At 47.5% G+C, this 18,938-nt stretch overlaps 1 protein-coding gene across 1 annotated transcript in view; it reads left to right on the top strand.

Annotated features, from left to right (window-relative positions):
- The window catches only part of LOC144097072 (uncharacterized), a 45,527-nt gene extending 27,712 nt beyond the window's left edge, over positions 1–17,815 (top strand). The window contains exons 3-7 of the mRNA XM_077629858.1: positions 9,402–9,570; positions 10,698–10,822; positions 14,716–14,976; positions 15,901–16,015; positions 17,213–17,815. Coding sequence (XP_077485984.1) covers positions 9,402–9,570; positions 10,698–10,822; positions 14,716–14,976; positions 15,901–16,015; positions 17,213–17,351 — 809 coding nt within the window. The 3' untranslated portion in view covers positions 17,352–17,815. The remainder of the gene's footprint in view (positions 1–9,401; positions 9,571–10,697; positions 10,823–14,715; positions 14,977–15,900; positions 16,016–17,212) is intronic.
- Positions 17,816–18,938: the final 1,123 nt, after the last annotated feature.

Genomic DNA, 18,938 nt, shown 5'->3' with positions numbered 1-18,938 from the left:
TCGACAAAGCAGTGATATTCTGCGCTACTCTCATGAACTTACGTTCTGTCGATGCACCTCATAGAAACGCAGCTTACGCATCATTTCTCACACCTTTCGACCATGTTGCATGAGAGACCGCGACACAAAACCCAGCTCGTATAACACACACACACACACACACACACACACACACACACACACACACACACACACACACACACACACACACACACACACACACACACACACACACACACACACACACACACACACACACACACACACACACGCACACGCACACACGCGCGCACGCACACACACACACACACACACACACACACACACACACACACACACACACACACACACACACACACACACACACACACACACACACACACACACATCGCAAACACCTTAGAGGGAGTACGACATACATGGAGCGCATGCACTATCACGTTGCATTCTGAGCTGTCTTCCGCGTGGTCTCACTTAAAAACGCGGTTTATTTCCATACATCAGTCGAAAGACGCGTTCTCGGCGTTACATTATTATGTTTCTTTTTACCGACACGTGTCGTTCGATAAAAACGAATGCTTTATGTACCACAACAAAAATCCAACCGCCAGCATTTTGCCAGGTACTATACAAACGCAGCCCACCCGGGCATGTACACTTCGCTGCTACGATCGCACGAGAGAGCTTACGGGCGCCAACTTTGCCGAAACGCGGCTCCAGTACTCGCACGCGCGGTGCTCTTTTATATATTTATATTTCGCTATGTATGCTTATGCAGCCCCTACTGCGCAGTGCAGCTATTCCGCCGCCGGCACATTTGCGCGCGGGATCAAAACAACAATAAAGTAAAAAGAAAACACGGGGGAGGGAGGGGGGGGGGGGGGGGGCTAGATGGAAGGGTTCCGCGCTCAACGGAACGTGCTCTAAGCCCAATCTTCTTCTTCCGACGCCACGTTGCTAGGCTATTCCAGGGCTTCTAAAGTGCTCCCCCAGAAAAGTAGCCTCCTCCAGCGAGTTTGTTTCCAAACTGTCGCAGTGGGCGTCGCCCAAAGGGGGGTACTATATATATGAAAGGAGCGGCTGGCGTCGGTAAATAAGAGGTTTTTGTGTCTACTCTTTCTTTCTATCTCCGCGGAAAGGCGCACGGCGCTGTCCAAATATTTGCGCAAGTCTCAGCGGAGAGCGCGCAGCAACTTGCCCCATCCGATCCGAGCTCCGACGTTCCTCTATCGGTGCCTCGCAGATTGCGCCTTCAAGCAACAGCGCAGCCTGACGGCTGCGCGGCTTGATGGTCGCGAAGTGGACATCCTGGGAGGCGGCGCGGTCGTGTATGGGCCAGAATATATGTGTATACGTGCTCGATGGAAAGGGAAACGAGCACCAAGCGGCCATATAGCCTGGCTGATATGTGGCTCGAGTACGCGGTTGCAGTTTGTTTATACCGGTGTCACTTTTGCGGAGGTATTTATTTTATTTTGCTTTTTTGCCAGCGTCGCTACCGCCCGGGCGAGAACGCGGAAACAGTTCCAGGACGATGTGTAGTACTTAGGTGTTTCCGATGCTGTTCTGAATGTCCTCCCTGTTGCAGTGAATGTACCCGCTTTGCTGTCGACGCCATATATATATATATATACATGTCTTAGTCAGACGGCCACATATAAAATATACGGGCAATATATCAATATTTGGTATGTGTGGCTCGCAGAGTACACGTTGGCGGATAGCTTTCAAGTAGACAAACTTGGGATTTATTTACTACCCTCCCTGGCCATTTTTTTTTCTCTAACAGGCCAGTTTATTGACGATTGAAAAAAAAAAGCGAATCCTCAAGGATGTCATATACTGGTAAAGATAGATAGCATGCCTTGTGAAATGTCGCCATTTTCTGCTTAGTCTCAACATACACAATAATAACATTACAAAAGAGGAAATTCGAGGCGATCGGACGTCACTTTTTTTTTTTTTTAAAGCGAGTTTTCGATTGCTACCATGGAGGAAGAAAAGCACAGGAGAGGCCCCCGCTACCAGAGCTGCACGCCAAAAAGTGTGCCGGAAGTCAAGCGCTTTCGCAAGGGCTACTGGGAGCCTTTGGCCGACGGCGCAGCCAATAGTAACGTTCTGTGCAGCGGCGCCGTCTGCTGCATTGTCTGCTGCGCATGCGCAAGCGAGCTGAGACGGCGGCCAAGAGGGGGGGGGGGGGGGGGTGTAGCAGAAAGGAGCGGCTTCAAAAAATGTGATTTAACCTTCTCTCTTGAGTTCTTTCCTTCCTTCATGATTGGTACCCTCGCTGGGTGCCATATACGTTCCGCCATCATCACTGGTCAAGTATTATGAGCCAACGTGTAAAAAATATTGAGCTCAAACACAATGTAATTTTTTGTGTATTTGGCTTTTTTTTCGTATTCACTGCGCTGTCTTGCTTTCTGTTTCCAATTAAAGTTCCGTCTTCTGAATTCTGCTCTTGTATAGTTATTGCATTTCCCGCTCCTTCGGACGCAATCAAACAGCGACACGCACGCGTTCAGGAGAGCTATCGTGAGCAAACGAATCGCGAACGAGAAATTACGCACAAGAACGAAAACACGGAGGACGACTTGGGTCGCGGGGAGGTTAAACAAACACGCGCTCATAGTTCCTGCCTATATGGACAGCGGTCGCCTCACGCAGTAAGTCAAAAGTCGACCGCGACAGTATTTAATCTTCATCAACCAAGGCCTTCTTTTGTTTGCACTCTTGGTTTTAGTTTTTTTCTTCCTGTTTCACTTCGTCCCGGAAAATGCGCATGTCGGGCCACCGAGGCCCTGTAGTTTGAGAAAAACCTGTTTGTCGAGCCGACTTGTTCTTTAAGTTTCTTTAAAACCAACATGCGCACTCCTAAATTATGAAAGAAGTACTTGAATGCTCTCGTTGGCTCTTTTCTCTGTTTGCTCTTTTCTTTGTTGGTTTTGATCTTGAGGCATTTCTCATATAGAGAGAGAATTCAGAAAGAAGGACGAAGGCGCTAAGAATTAATTCTGGGTTCTAACGTGTACTGGAATAATCACGGGGGTCAACCTACAAAGATCAAAAAAAGAATAATAAAGCAAAAATTATTGCAGGACACGCGTCATACACTTCGAGAAGAGGACACATCGGAATAGTCACTGCTCCCTTACAAAAATTTCTTTAGACAGTCTATAGGCTGTCCACTGACTTCTGTCTATAATGCCTATGGACTCTCATACGCCCTACAGAACAATCTATAGGCAAGACAAATCACATACACAGTCTACAGACATTAGTATAATTATGACCATACACTTTTAGTAGACTTTTGTCAAGAGAAAGTCTATAGAGTATGAATAGACAAAAATAATTATCTATAGGAAGGCAATATAGCATATAAGAAGTTTATAGAGTGTCTATAAACCATTTTTGTAAGGGCTGTGTCCGGTCGTTTTTCAGCCTTCTTGTCGACGTCTTAAGTGAGCCCTGTGAACCCTGGACAGGCTAACCTGAAATTACGCAGCGACAACCAGAAACCATCGCTGGCGCTGTGCGGCTAGGAGGACGAGAATCGGTAACGATATTAGCACCGGCAACGAGGGGGCAGACAAGGGCGCCTGGATCGGCGTTTTCTATGTAGGCGAGGCGAAGGGTGCGCCTTAATTAAGCCTTAATTTGTTCCTCCTGCCACCTAGTTTCCGCAAATGTCCTTTCACAATCTTTATCACAGCGGAGTCATTCCCCACGAAATGAGATACGTATATGCAGCGCTATCATGCCGATGTTTATCTCGTTTTTAATTCATGCTCTCGTTGAGGCACATAGCCACATAAGTCCTATGGGGTCAAAATTCTTTTTCCGAAATTCGCCCATTGGCTCAAGGGAAGTGGCGTCACCCGACCGGAGCCTTCCCATTGGCTGGGAGGAAGTGATATCACTAGACTGAATGTAACATCACTTCTGGTAAAGGCATCAGCAGCTGCTAATGTTTTCCAACTCATAATAGATTTAGGTGTCCCTATGAATTTTGTCATTTTAAGTTAGCTTGTCCATGAAGGAACATGACAGTCACGTTTAGTTTTCTATTTTTGAATATCCCTCCAAGCTTCTGTCACCAAGAGTCACGTGGTGCGCTTGCCTGCCTAGGCTAGCTTTCTCGTACGTGTTAAGAGGAGGAGAGAGTGTTGATGCGACAGCACCATCAGAAAGAGGAGAAGATTATTGACGTGCACGACTGCCCGAGCAGCGAGGGTTGCAATCTATCTACCACTTAATCATTACCAACAGTGCAGCACAAACGTGAAACACGAACTAGCAGCATCTATGAAGAGCTCCACTCTATAAAGTCGTTGAAATAAAAAAAAACGTGAAAATTTTATCTTACAGTTTCGAAAGCGCAAGAATAGGAAAATTAGATTTTTCAGCGGAGAGCTAGAGAGAGAGGAAGAAAAAGAACAAAAAAAAAATGAACTTCGAATTCATGTGTTTGTCCTTTTTTGGGTTACCAGAAATAATCGTTTACCAAGAATTTTTTAAAGAGCAGAACAAAATGATAACGTTACTCGCCCTGTCCAGCGCTTCGATGCGAAGTTTCAGTTAGTCATGGTCATGGTATCTAGCAGGAATACTTCTGAATGTGGCGATGGTGTTGGTGAAGAAGAAAGAGGAAAAGCAAGATTGGCCAAACACTGTACCTTGGCCAATCCCCCCGCGTGGGTATGTGCCATATTTGCTGAGGTAAAGAAGAAGAAGAAGGAATAGTGTTCCATGCTTTCTGCAAAATTTTCTTCAAGAAACGCAGCGACTCCCATTCTAATTTCTTTTTCCCGATCTCAGTCAGTAAGACATTGCAACATTACAGGCATTGTGTACTATTATGCACATTAAGCAATTGTCCCGCCTTCGATCTCCAAGTTAACTGGACCCCTTTCCTTCCCTCTTCCAATCTATCAGACTACATACTATTTCCACTGCTTTTCCCGTCAAAAATTTCCTTTATCCAGTAATTAACCGCCTGTGTCTTGGCCACTCCCCCGTAGTGGGTATGTGCCAGCAACGTCTGAGGCCTTCCTTCCTTCCTTTCGATTCTTGGCCGATCTCTCGCTGTCCAGCAGGCATGCGCTGCAGCCGTGGCCTTTAGAGCCCTAGAGTAAAGGACGTGCCCGATGGACTCGACGTCGAATACTCTCGAGAGTTTTTCACTCATTCAATGTGGATATATGTCGTCTGCTGTGAGGACAAGTCGGAGGTTCGGTTCAGATGGGGCATACAAAAGTCTACAAAGCTATTCTAGTGCACATCGACCGGTACAGAGCGCTAATGAACTGTTTGGACGGTCAATCACCACGCAAAATGCAGTTAGTCTAAAAGAAAAAATTGCTTCACTGAACGGTATGGTGCGCAATAATGTGTGAAGTTAGTGCCCTCAGATGCAGAATCGATACAATATTCCTTGGTAATCGAATCGTCCAACGGTTCCAAGACAGGTGTACCCATTGGCATTTAAGCTGAAATCGCCTGTACAACTCTACAATTAAAGGTACATGACCACACTGCTGCACACTGTTGATGTGTTGTCGTCAAAGCGAACCAAACATAGCCTGGAATTATTTAAAACCTCTGGGTAGCAGCACTTCGAGAGCAACTGTCTCAAGCGCTGCATCCGTATACAAATAAGTGCACACTATGTCCGTTCGCATGATGGTGCACAATCGCCTAAGTTGCTTCTGTGACAGCTGCTCGCAATATGTTGACTTACTCTACCCACAGTCAGGGCCTATGGATCGGCTCTGGCCAGGGATAACCGCAACAAGCGCCTCACTCCACACCTTGTAAAGCTGAAATTTCAGTATTTCTGACAGGAAAAGAAAGTAACTCGTCAGTGCTCTTTTTTTCTTATGTGTTTTAAGTAGCCTGCGCACAGTCTCCATATAGGAACGTCCGTCAGTACGCATTGAGTTCACGTAGACTGACCGACTCGGGTCCGTCTTCCATTTGTTTTTCTTCTCTTGCAAAACGGTCGCCTTTCATCTGCAGAACCCAAAAAGTGCGCGCAAAGTGACCCACGCTTTGGGGGGCACCTTCGCGTCCACACAGAAACGGTCTCAGAACAGCCGCGCCATTTCCGAACTGTTTTTCCTCCTTCCATTCCCAGAGCCTCCACGTCGCTTCCATCGCCGGTTAGAGCAGCCGTTTCGCGCGCTGTCGCAAGCACGAACCGAGCCGCACACCCGCGCGTCGGTTATTATATTTACTAACTCTACGTTTTATTTTTTTATTTCCTCTCTTTCCCGGTTCATGACGGACCCGCATTCGAGGGACAAGGGAGCCGAATCCGAGCGTCGCCGCAGTACGAAGAAGCCATAAGGGCTATAAGGACTCATCACCTCCAGATGCCGCCCGCCACCCACGCACACAAGCACCCTCACACTGCGAAAACGCGCAAGCACCACACAAACACCGCACGAACCTTTCCCTTCCCAGCGGAGACCGGTAGAAGGGATAAAAAGAAAACATTAATGATAGAGAAACGAAATTACCGCCGGGCCACCAACAGCTGCGAAGCTTCGCAGCTCTGGGGGGCTTCAGCGTAACGTCTGTAGGTGGGAGGGAAGAGGGAGGGGATAGAGTGAAGGGGAAACGAAGAAGTCAAGTAAGGAGAACGGAGGGAGGGGTGACGGTAGAGCGCCTATAAGGAACGGGAGAAGTAAATGCTATAGGAAAAGGACGGTGGCAACGCCTGCCATTCCGGGCAGGCGACAGCAGAGAAGTTCGGGGGAAAACGAGAGGGATGTGGCAGCCAAATACAATGAGAAAAAGACAAAAGGGGACCGCGATGTAAGTGGAACGCATCGCAGAAGAAAAGGAGGAGGCCGAGAAGCCTCAGGACAGGATAATAACGACGTTAAGGATCCTTCTGTCGGCCACATCGGGAAGACAGGCAAAACGGAACGGAGGAAACACAGCTGGAGCCCCACGGTGCAGGGGTAGCTGGATGCTTGCATCCGATGACGGGGGAAAAACAAAGAAGGTAAAAGCCGAAATAGAAACGGAGATTGTGCAATGGTGGCTAAGAACCTAGAACAGACGTCAAGGTGCGAGCGGATTGGCTGGGAGCAACGGAGGAATGGCATACGGCTAACCACGTAGACATCGAATGCAAGGCTAGTATTATTTTCCATGCTGCCTAAGAAATGTAGCTAAGTCCGCTATCTCCGTATTGTATTTATTTCTTATTCGGAGCAACAGGATGGGGCTAAAGAGCCTGGAGGCAGAATAATGAGCAGGAAGTAATATTCATTTCATGCGTGTTTTTTGTGTTTGCTTGTTTGTTTTTCTTATCTTGCAACGAAGAATGAAGTCAAGAGCTAAGACTGCAACACTAAAGAAACAAGTGTTTCTTTGGGCCCGTTGTTCTTGAACATTAATTTATCTGATAAGAAAGAAAGACTCAGTCGTTAACGAATCAACGTAAATAAAGCATAATTCCAACACAACGAAGTACGATGAACGATCGTAAACTGAAGATAACGCGGCGTTGACTTTCGGCTGAATTGATTATTCAGAAAATACAAATATATGAAAAATGACTAAAAGAACAAAATGAATGAAAAAGAATTCCGGGAAAAGTAAAAATCTCGGCAAGATTAGCGTTCAAAAAAGCTGGATTCTGTTCAATCTGGGCTGGCATCTCTTTATTCCTAGATACCGGAACAGCATATGATGTATGCTTTCGACTGCTTCGGTCTGACTCACTTGCGCACGCGCGGTTTTTACTTTTGGCGGATGTTTTTCTTTGTACTTTTGTTGCTTTTAATGCCATTCCCATATACGCGCAGTTCATACAAAAACGATGAAGAGGAGGAGAAATTATTCCCTTCTTTAATTTCCTTGCGTTTTCCTCTCCTTTCCTTCCCGCAGCTTTGATCTCCTGGATCAAAGCTGCGGTGAACAGCTTGAATAATGCCTAGTAGTCATTACACAAGATGATGGTCGACGTAGATTTACATAGTCAATCAACAAAGGAAAAAGGCACAATCAATAAGTTACAACAAGAGAACATACTCCCTGCACAAAAGTTAGCATCCACATCGGAAGAATATGACACAATAAAAAACAATAGTTGTGCGACCATTAAATACAGTCTAGCATAAATAAAAAATTAGCAACCGATTAATGTTTTGCGACAATTAGACGTTTGCACGAAGCGCACTTTTTTTTTTATAAAGCACTGAAAAATATAGTGGGACTGCGCTAACGTGTAGTCAGAACCGGCGGATATAGTGTGGATGCAAGAGAGACCCCTCCAGTAGGGGTGTCCCTTTTAGAGTTGGCCGTTTTCTCCACGGACAGCTGAATGCGCATGAGGCGAATGACAAGAGCGCCCTGCGCGAGGAGAGTCCCTGTAGTATTACTTTGCCAAATGTTTCAGTGTGACAAGAGATTCGCTGCAAACACGCTTCAAGTGTGAACAAGCACAGTAGAAGTTATTAATGCGAAAGCATTATATGGTTATGTCGTGTCAGCAAAAAGTGCCCGCATATTTTGTCCGCATGACTTTGCCATTCTGTGGAGATAAATGTGCAAAAGTTTGATAGTGTTAGGTAGTGCGTAGGTAGATCTTGAAATAGAAAACGTTTGGTTGGTGAATTGTGATTAGTGAATTAATAAAATTGGATTAGTGCAAAAATAAAATCAAAACAAGAAAATAAAAACAAAGAACAAAATCAAAAATAAAATATACAAAAATATTAAAAACAAAATTTCAAATAAAAATGAAATAAAAATAAAAAATGAACGGAGGAAAGTGGAAAGGGAAAGGCTTTCGCATTTGTGCTCTTAAGCAGACTTAATAATAATAATAATAATAATAATTGGTTTGGGGGGAAAGGAAATGGCGCAGTATATGTCTCATACATAGGCGGACACCTGAACCGCGCCGTAAAGGAAGGGATAAAGAAGGGAGTGAAAGAAGAAAGGAAGAAATAGGTGCCGTAGTGGAGGGCTCCGGAATAATTTCGACCACCTCAGCAGACTTAAGCGCAATCCTGTAATTTTTTACGTATGCATACTGCGCCAATCAGCTTGAAAATGATAATTGGTTTTTTAGGTAAGAAATGGCACAGTATCTGAATCACATCTCGGCGGACACCTGAACCGCGCCGTAAGGGAAGGGATAAAGGAGGGAGTGAAAGAAGAAGGTAAGAAGGAGGTGCCGTAGTGGAGGGCTCCGGAATAATTTCGACCACCTGGGGATCTTTAAGGTGCACCGACATCGCACAGCACACGGGCGCCTTAGCGTTTCGCCTCCATCGAAACGCGACCGCCGCGGTCGGGTTCGAACCCGGGAACTCCGGATCAGTAGCCGAGCCCGATTGTGACCGCACACCGCGTGCGGCGTCCCGTTCTCCACGCAGTGCTGAGCAGCGAGTTCTGCTACGGGTACACGGACAAGTTCGGCAAGTGGAACAACGGCTTCCCGTGCCCGGCGCAGACCAACGGCGAGCCCGTCTACTGCTGCGGGACGGCCACCGAGCCCTACTGCTGCCGAAAGAAGGAGGACGAACCGCCGGCGCAGACGCACGAGTACGTGTATGCCCCTTCTCTCTCTCCCGCACAGTCTCTCGCATCGGTGTGGCTCGCCGCACCAGTCTAGGCAGCCGGTAGTCTCCGAACCAGCAATGAGGCGCTCCATGCTTCACTAAACCAAGCTTTTGGGGCAGGTTGGTCGCATTCTTAAGACATAACTGCAGCGCAAGCTGCAATTGAAAACAGCTTCACAACTGTTGATCTACCGCAGCGGTAGCCGAGTCGTTTGAGCATCCGCCTCGCATGCTGGAGGTGCGGGGTTGGATCCCCAGTGCCGCCGAGTACCCACCGGTGATACAATGGGTACAAGCATCCCCCTGGTCTGGAGCTCGGCTTCCTTTAGGGTGAAACGCTTGGGAAATGGGTATTTGACCCCACCTTGAGTAGAAGAAACAACCTCGTGCAACGGCGCTCTTTGGCCGCAGATGCCCTTGCGCCATAAAAAATTCATCATCATCATCAACCGTTGATCTGAACCAGGCAGCAACATTTTCGCCACCTAAGCTTTAAGTACACCGTGATTTCGGGTGCGTAACACCCCCAAGATATTGCACTGGAATTTGGACATGGTTCTAATGATGGAAGCCAAATCCTTCATGCCAAGATAATATATGCTATCTTTTAACTATCTTAGACTCAGGATTTCAACTCTCTTACAGTCTGCCGTGCTATGTCGTCGACGACATTTTAACAACTAGTCAGCCATGCAGCGAAAGATACAAGCGCCGCTACCAAATCAGGGGACGATTGTTTAAATAAAGCTGTTGGCTCCTTACAACGGTTCTTTATTGTCCCGCACCTTGGATGTCGCACGCAGTGCTATCACGGTTGTCAGGCTGTCACGCGTCCGTTCTAACGCACGAACAGCTTGGAGAATTCAGTCCCTTTTTGACTGGCTACAAACGTAGCTGTCGCTACAGTACCAACAAATAGTGAAAGCGAAGTATTGCTGCGGTTGTCTTAGGACAGTGTCTAGCACCGATTGCTGGACCAGTGCGCTTTGTCACTCAAAAGTAAGACCGTCGCACCGAAAGAGGAGTTACGACTCAGAGTGAGCAGACGGGTTCTTCAACGACGCAGCTGGCGAACAACCACGGCTAAATGTCGCTGTTATTCCCTTACAGCCAGACACTGCTCCTTGGCGTCGCCCTGGGCACACTGTTGGTCGTGGCGCTGCTTGCACTGGGAGCCTGCCTGCTCTGCCGCCGCAGGATGGCGCACAAGAACAGGCACCAGACCATCAACGGAGGTACGAGCGACATGCACACTCCGTTAACTGCCCTACTGTGCCATCTCATTGGAGGACACTACTCGAGATCTTCAAGTGCAGCGATATTTTAACTCTTGCCACACCGTCCCTAAAGTTGAGTTGAGTTGAGGTGTTGAATGCTACAGGTGGGGTTAGCCTTGCTTTATCTGCCGGCAATTGCTCCACCGCAGCGTCTCTTCTATATTAACAATGTCCTGAAGCCTGTCGTATCTACCCCGCTATGCGCACAGTCTCTTATAATAGCACACATTCCTCTCCTGCAGTCACCATCTATGCACACAATCAATCCACACAGTCCACTCCAGAAGTCACCATCTATGCACATATTCAGTCACAGTAGAACATAGGCCATTGTAGTGCCACAATCCATACACACATTCACTCACAGTATAACGTAGTCCACTCCGGAAGACACCATGTACGCACCGTCCCTAAACGCCGTAGTGCATTTTTCACAACCAGGCGCTCGGCGAGTTTACTGTTGTGACGACATCATCATAACTTATTGCAGTCATGGAAACGTAAAGGAAAATAAATTGGTGTATGTAGAACGGCAGAACGGTACGGAGTGAAATGCGACTGCAAAGATGTACGTTGAGAAATCGTTTCGTCCTGATCGTAATTGAAATACAGTTAGATACGCGGACTACATTCTTGTCATTGCTCAGTTGGAACATTTTAAGTCGGCTAAGACTGTTTAAACATATCCGTTTAAAGCTTTCGCCGGACAAACATTTAGAATGTGCACGAAGCCGAAATTCAGTACTGCTGTTATTCAGCCTAAACATCGTCACTAAGTAGGCTGTCAAAGCAGCAATTGGCCACCTCATAAACTATTTTTCTTGCTCAGGATAGCTTCAGGCCGCAACGTCGCCCTCTTTACCGCAGATCAAGCGCACTCGCGAAAGTTTCACAGGTAGCTGCATTAAACACGCAACCGCAAAAGCCTAACTAAGCTTGCGCGCTTACTCAATCACTTGAAACGCTCAATAAACGCTATAAGCATTCCATAATCTAGAGCAGCTGCCTCTGAGAAGAACCTCGAACAGCACTCACCCTCCCCTATACTCCATTCAAGAGCCTTTTGTAGATGTCTCTCTTTTTCTTAAAGTGATCGCGCACTTCAAGCAACCATCGCTATTATCTCCAACACCCCCTCTTGAAAGCAGCCTACTTTGCACAACTTGTGCGTTCTGCTGTGAAGCCCTACGGGCACACAGGCTGCCCGGCACGAGTTGCAGTGAGGGGTAACGAGGGAGCTTCGAGTGATTTCGCAAACGATGGCGGACACGCAGGGATGGTTGCCGGGCGTGTCTGAGGTGGTTGTTCGAAATAGCTTAGCAGTGTTTCGCTTCAACGCAGTAAATGAAGCGGCTAGATTGATGACACGATTGAGTGCGCACCTCATTTCCATTTTGGTTTTTCTCTTCTGCCAAGTAACCCCCCCCCCCCCCCCCCCCTGGATCGTGCATCATTTAATTGCGAAATACGAAGATAATTGCAGGAGCACAAATGTGCAGAACGCCGCAAACGTGCTTCTTAACATTATGTGTTCTTCTATAGCTACCTCGTAATTCCGGACGTAAAATTATAAGAGTATGTCAGAGCCGATCTGTAGAAAACTACACCTCAGTCACTGAGCGCGAAACAGAAATGCATTAAGCCAGTGACCGCCAGTGTAGAGTTTGTCGTGACATCAAGGGCACTATATCTTTACGATTCCCCAAGGAGCAACGAGCCCCTCTGCGGATGGCGTACTGCGTATAGCTCTCGAGAGGACCGTTTTTTTTTTTCGCTTTCAACGGTCTGATAGTCAAAGCGTTAATAAGATCTTTTTTTTTCTTTTTTTCACCTCGTGGAAATACCAAACAGTATAAATGACGTGTCATAAAGATTCCACATGCTGAGGTTGTTAATGGCTTCAGGAATATCAGCTTTAATGCTGGAGTGCTTGAAGGGCTTAATCTCGATATATATTTTTCTACAACTTAGTAACTCAATGTGCGTACGCAGGCAACATTAGCAGTCAACATTTACAATTACATTCATGCATATCTGCTGTGAGTTATTTTTGAAACTTACCTCTTCATGTGAGGTAATGCACCGGGCTGACTGTTTGATTAAAATTATATTTTTTTTTCAATAGCACAAATGGCACCAGCTTCACATAGTATCTGCCTAACAACGTTGTAGTCTGACTGCCTTTTGGCGAGAGATCACATACCGAAGCTTAGTCGTCATTCAGCTTTCTCGCACAACCTGGGCTCACCTATAGTGTGGAGTCGAATTCTTCTCGAAAAATGGGTCAAGCCCCCTGTGCATGTGCTACCACGCGAAATGATGCACACGACAAGTCGCAGCACGCGCGCGTAGCCGCTAAATGCGCGCAGAACACGCCAAGAACGCAGTTGTTTTCCGTGTTGTAGTAGATTAGTTTCTACGGGGAATCTACTCTATTTCTTGCGGAACTCCTCATTGACTCACTCAGTTTAGCTAATATCACACAAAGTTTTGCGAGCAACAGGTGGCGTCAGCAGTTCAGGGCCCGAGGTCGGTTTTTCGCTCGCGAGGTCGTTTGCTCACCTGCCGGTCTCTTAGCCATTGCATGACCCTGTCTTTTCTGGCTACAAGCGGGACATAGCTGGTATTTCTTTTGATAAATGTTTTTAGCACACTCGAAATATCGTGATTTGCGGCGCCCGTTCTTAGGCGTGACCCTAAGCCGTGAGGTCAACGCAAACGGAGCTGTCTCGCGCAGAGACCTCCCAGCCGCCAATGTAACTCCGACGGAATGACGTCACTCCGAGCATGCATCGAAAAGGAGAGGAGAAATCGCAGATTCACAAATTGCAAAAGCATAAATCGCACAATGTCATACAGCTGCGCTGTGTAAACGCATTAACGAGAGGCACAATCGCCCAAGAATTTTTTTCATCTCCATACTATTTCTATTTTTTTCTCTTCTGTTGATCTTGCTGCAGTCGGAAAGACCTATTCACATGGCGGTGCCAGCCCTGTATAACCTGAATTAATATCTGTGCGTGCTTGCATCCTTTCCAGTCAATTGGTGTAACAGTAATAACTAACGATTACACTTTTGTTTCATATGACCGTCACGAGATTTCATTTTCACATTTAACCCTCGGTTTCGTGAGGGTAAAAATAGTCAACTAGATGATTTTTCGGGGATACGATGGCCGCACTTGGCAAAATACAGGGTTAATTGGAGAGACACGGGAAAGGCATAGTGGTGGTTCGACAGCGCAACAGCACACACAGACCAAGTAGGAGACGAGACACACAAACCAGCGCTGAACTTACAACTGATTTTTTATTGGGAAGAAGCATGTCATATATACAGTCACGAAAAAACAGCGCACATGCGCAATGTCAAGAAGACCGTAGTGATAGTAAATGGTAAAAACCGCTTTAAAAGCACGTGTGCATCCGCTGGACCGCTACCCACTATGTAGCATATTGATTTCTAGTGGGTAGCGGTCCAGCGGATGCACACGTGCTTTTAAAGCGGTTTTTATCATTTACTATCACTAGGGTCTTCTTGACATTGCGCATGTGCGCTGTTTTTTCGTGACTGTATATATGACATGCTTCTTCCCAATAAAAAATCAGTTGTAAGTTCAGCGCTAGTTTGTGTGTCTCGTCTCCTACTTGGTATGTGTGTGCTGTTGCGCTGTCGAACCACCACTATGCATCACCAACTAGCCCAATCTGCAGTTCTTCTACGGGAGAGGCCTTTGCCCTGCAGTGGAAGTAGTCAGATGACGAGTCAGGTGCTGATGATGATGAGATGTGCTTGGACGATGTTACAAATTCTCCTTTCCTCCCTTACACACACACTCCGGTTGCATCAGGCCCCATCTACAGGATGCACTGCGGCAGCTCCAGCGCCAACACCTACTCCTTCTCGGGGCACGACAGCGGCGCGACTACACCCGGCACGGTTCCAGCGGGCGTCGTAGGCGGTGGCGCTGGTGTCGGCCAAGGCAGCTGCCACCAGCACGATGTTCCCGAGCGCGGCGGCGCCCTCCCGGAGCCCTTCAGCGAACTGGACCCGCCCCCGCCTCCTCCGCGGGACATCTCGAGCTTCAGTGGGCTCCTCACACCCTGTCCCGGTATGTGCACCGGTTTCCTATTTTTTTTGTCCTGTCATATTGCTACTCCCCCTCCCCGTCCCCCACTCTTCAAAACACTATCTTGCCCGCCTACACAAAGCAGCTAACGATCATGCCCACAACAAAGAAAAGGGGATTGTGCCGAAGGTCACTCTTATAACTGTTAAACACACGATATTCCAGACACACTCAAGAGGAGGGCTGGAAGGCGTTCGTCAATCCTTGTCCTCGCCAATAACTGCGACTCTGGTAGCCACTTGCATGTCAAAAACGTGCTTGGCGAAGAAGCGTCGGACAAGTGCTATTAGCGGATCCCCTCCCCCGCCGCCGAAATTACGAAAACGAGATCTGATTTGCATACACTCGTAGGGCTCTCCGGTATGAGCGCGAAAAATTTCCTTCGTTTCCATGCGCTCAACGCTTGTATATCATAAACTACAAGGGACCAGCGACACTTCAGAAGCTCCGAAGTTAAAAGAAGAATTGACATGTTCTGCGCGCTCTAGAGAAAGGGTGCGAGTTGCCGCTCAGGTTATGTTTGGTGCAGATGCATTCATGGGACGCGTATGTTGATTCTGTGGCGATATGTTGGACGAACCCTCATACTCCTCACAGCGCAATGCTAGTTGTACGAACACTGAATGCGCCTTTCCACATGGTAAACGACTCAGCCCTGAGAGAACTTTTCACATGTTTTTCGCAGTTTACTTTTGTCGTGACCATTGTGCATATTCGAATCCAAATGTGGTGGGGTACCGTGCGCAAAACAGTACTGCTGGATCATGCGGCAAATGACGGTACCCTGTAAAGAAACGAGCACAAAGAAATCAATAAGAAGAAAAAATGTCTTAGAGAGAAAATATAAAAGTTGCCAGTGGACTGAAAAGCTAATCAGCAAACGCCCGTTCTCCCTTACCCTTCCAGCCGGCGGGCTTCACTACAATGGTCCCATGCCACACATGGAGCCCCCACCGCCGTACCAAGTGGAAAGCCCGCATTCCACGCTGCTTGTACGGACCATACCAAGCGACGCGTCTAAGTAAGGATGTTTCCTTGAAAAGAATGTCTCGTGTCGAGATCCTCTTTATAAAATAATAAAAAACAAGCGCTCCTGTTCTTCCTTATGCATTTAAAAATAACGTCAAACTTTCCGCAGCAGAGGGACAGGCGGGATCGTTGAACAAATAGTAATCGATGTATTAGAGGTTTGGGAGTTTTTAATGCCCAAGAGCAGCGTGAGACATCATGATCATCTCGCCAATTTATACAACGAGAATAGCCTGCAAACCATGTGTGCCACGCGCGCTCCTAGAACGAAAGACCGCGTGCGCTCTCGACTGGTGACGCCGACCTCGTCGCCTTCACCAGTGGCGTTGTAGGCTTTGTCGTGACGTCATACTGAGAACGCAAGACCACTAGCTGCAAGAAATTCCGCGGGACAGCTGCTAGTATAATAATGGCGTACAAGGCGCATGTCTAATATTATTTGCAAGGCGTGAAAACTCGCGCAACAAAAGCAAGATGGTCGCTCTCTTGGCACATGCTGGAATGTTAAGTACACTTCTGAAATCTCGCGAGGACACTATTGGTCGCATTGCCTTACCGCTGGACGTGCAGGCGCTGCGATCGGCGTGACGTAGAAAGTAGCATCACGTGACCGTCAGAGGAGGACGATGACTACCGAAGAGCGCGCGCAGCGACTAGCAGAGAGCAGTTTTATCATTTTTTTAAAAAGCTACTGAGCTATGGCATCGCCTTTCTTTTAATAGTCATCTTGCACGAGATTTTCTTGTGCAGTGTTGTATGAGTATAACTTAATGGTAACTCTTTTTTCGCTGGTTAGGAACGGTCAAGAGGTGTTAACGTTCACAACAATAGGAAGACAATCACTAAACAAGAAGGGGGAGAGAGAGACAAAGTAATTAAGAGAAATGAAGGCATGAGATCCTGCAAAAGCGGAAAAAATAATGAAGCAATTAGATTAATTGGTGCCATGTCATCTAATATATCACCGAAAGCAATGAGTAGAGCTCCAATGAGGAAAAAATAGCTAAAAGAAACGAATGCGAGGAAAAATAGAGATTCTCCATTATGGCGAACTCACAGTAACATATCGGGGGTCTCGTAATGCCCATTCGTCGCAACGATTGAGCAATCGACGTTACGACAGATCATCGGCCCTTCCTCACATAACGGCTCTCGTACTTTTTTTTTCCCCTGTGGTTTTCTTGCGCAGCTGCAGCCAGCAGAGCTTCGGTACGTTACGCATCTCGCAGCAACGACCATCGCAACGGTTCCAGCAGGCATCCCGGCTAACACAGCAACAGCAAGCCTTGGCCGGTCGCGATCCTATGTACTGGTGCACCAAGTTCTAACTCTATTCGAACTAGAACTCAGTGCCAACCACGAAAACAAGAATTTTTAACGAGGAAAAGACACCTCCGTTCCTGCACCGCTGGAGTGAAGTCACGAGACCCCTGCGCGACGGCAGCGACGGCTGTCGAGTGGAACCTGAAACTACCTGTGCCGCTCCTGGTCACCCGGTGGCGCTAGCGCCGACGAGCGGACGAAGCTGTGCCCCCTTCCTTTTTCTCTTTCGTGGTGCCGACCAAAAGAACTGACAAATTTTATGTGCCATGTTTTTGTGCGGTGAACAAATAGGTGCGTTGTCCTAGAAGGTGGTGAAAAAAAGAAAAAAGTGGACCCCAACGCGACCTCGACAGACAGAACGGCTGGTGTGTCACTGCCACTGAACGCGGTAGACAGCATGCATACAACTGTTTTGAAACACGTTTCCGATTATTGTTTCAAAATATGGCTGCAATTATATCCAGCTGCCAACAAAAAGTTTGCGCGTTTTACTGCCGGCCTTCCCAAGCACACGAATTACGGACGCTTCCTTGGAAGTCAAAGCCAACCCAGTCATTGATTATTGTTGTAAAGACTTGCAACTGCATATCAGATAGGAGAAAAAAGAAAAACGTCATTTGCGGCCCGATAAACAATGTCTTGCACCATAGTGAACTATACTTGCACTGAAGACTCAGTGGCCGCCATGTTGGTGTACATACATGGAGCACGGTGAAAAACCGCACGTATGTCTAACCGGTTCACCGTCGCTTCCTCCGCAGCCTGGACCATTGAAGCTGCGCGCTAGACACTAGCATGGCTCCCGCACTTTCCAATGCAAACCTCGAATTGTCTGTGGAGCACTGCGAAAGGCCGCTTGCGCGTCTAAAGGGATTGTCGCCTTCCGGCCTGCACTGCTGAACCAAAAGGCTGGACAAAAAAATAATGGCGCCCGTGACGTCACGTAAATACCCTTTTGTCACGGGCGCCATGATGGTGAACCGCAGTGCAGGCCGGAGAAGGTGGCAATAAGCGAATTATATACTAAACGCGTAACTTCTCGCCTAGCTAAAATGGTGGCTGCTGTGACGTCGGTGTAAGCTATCTGCACGCAACGCAGTTGACGTTGTCCCAGCTTTATACAAAAAAAAAAAATGAGAGCCTGCGGCAGACTTTGTAGGCCGTCTGCCTGGCTTGGCTGCGCTGCTGCGCACTCGCGCGAGGCTCGCGGCAGCTGGCACGCGTCTCGTGCAGGGAATCGCCGGGCTAGAAGAAACCTGTCCTGTTGGCATCTCAACAGTTAACATAACCTCTGACAGCCTGCATATACTCTGTGGGCACGGTTACAGATTTTCTTCAGCCACGAGATTTGCAGCAGACAGATCATCCGGCGCCAGATGGTCCGCCTTTACTGTGGTTCGAAGTTATAGAGCGCATGCGCGCAGCCAAGCCTTCTGAGCAATTGCAACGTCCATAGAGCTCGCAACAGGAACCCTAGGAAAACAGATCGAGCTGCGTGTCTCCTAACAACTCCCTATGCATTCGAGAAACGCACCTTCTATTTAAGCGAAAGATGCAAACCGTCGCTAACAGACGTCTTCCGATGCGAAGCT

Source organism: Amblyomma americanum, chromosome 7, assembly GCF_052857255.1.
Source record: "Amblyomma americanum isolate KBUSLIRL-KWMA chromosome 7, ASM5285725v1, whole genome shotgun sequence".
Classification (NCBI taxonomy): Eukaryota; Metazoa; Arthropoda; class Arachnida; order Ixodida; family Ixodidae; genus Amblyomma; species Amblyomma americanum.
The sequence above is the reverse complement of the archived record's forward strand: the minus strand, read 5'-3'. Positions and strand labels throughout refer to the sequence as shown.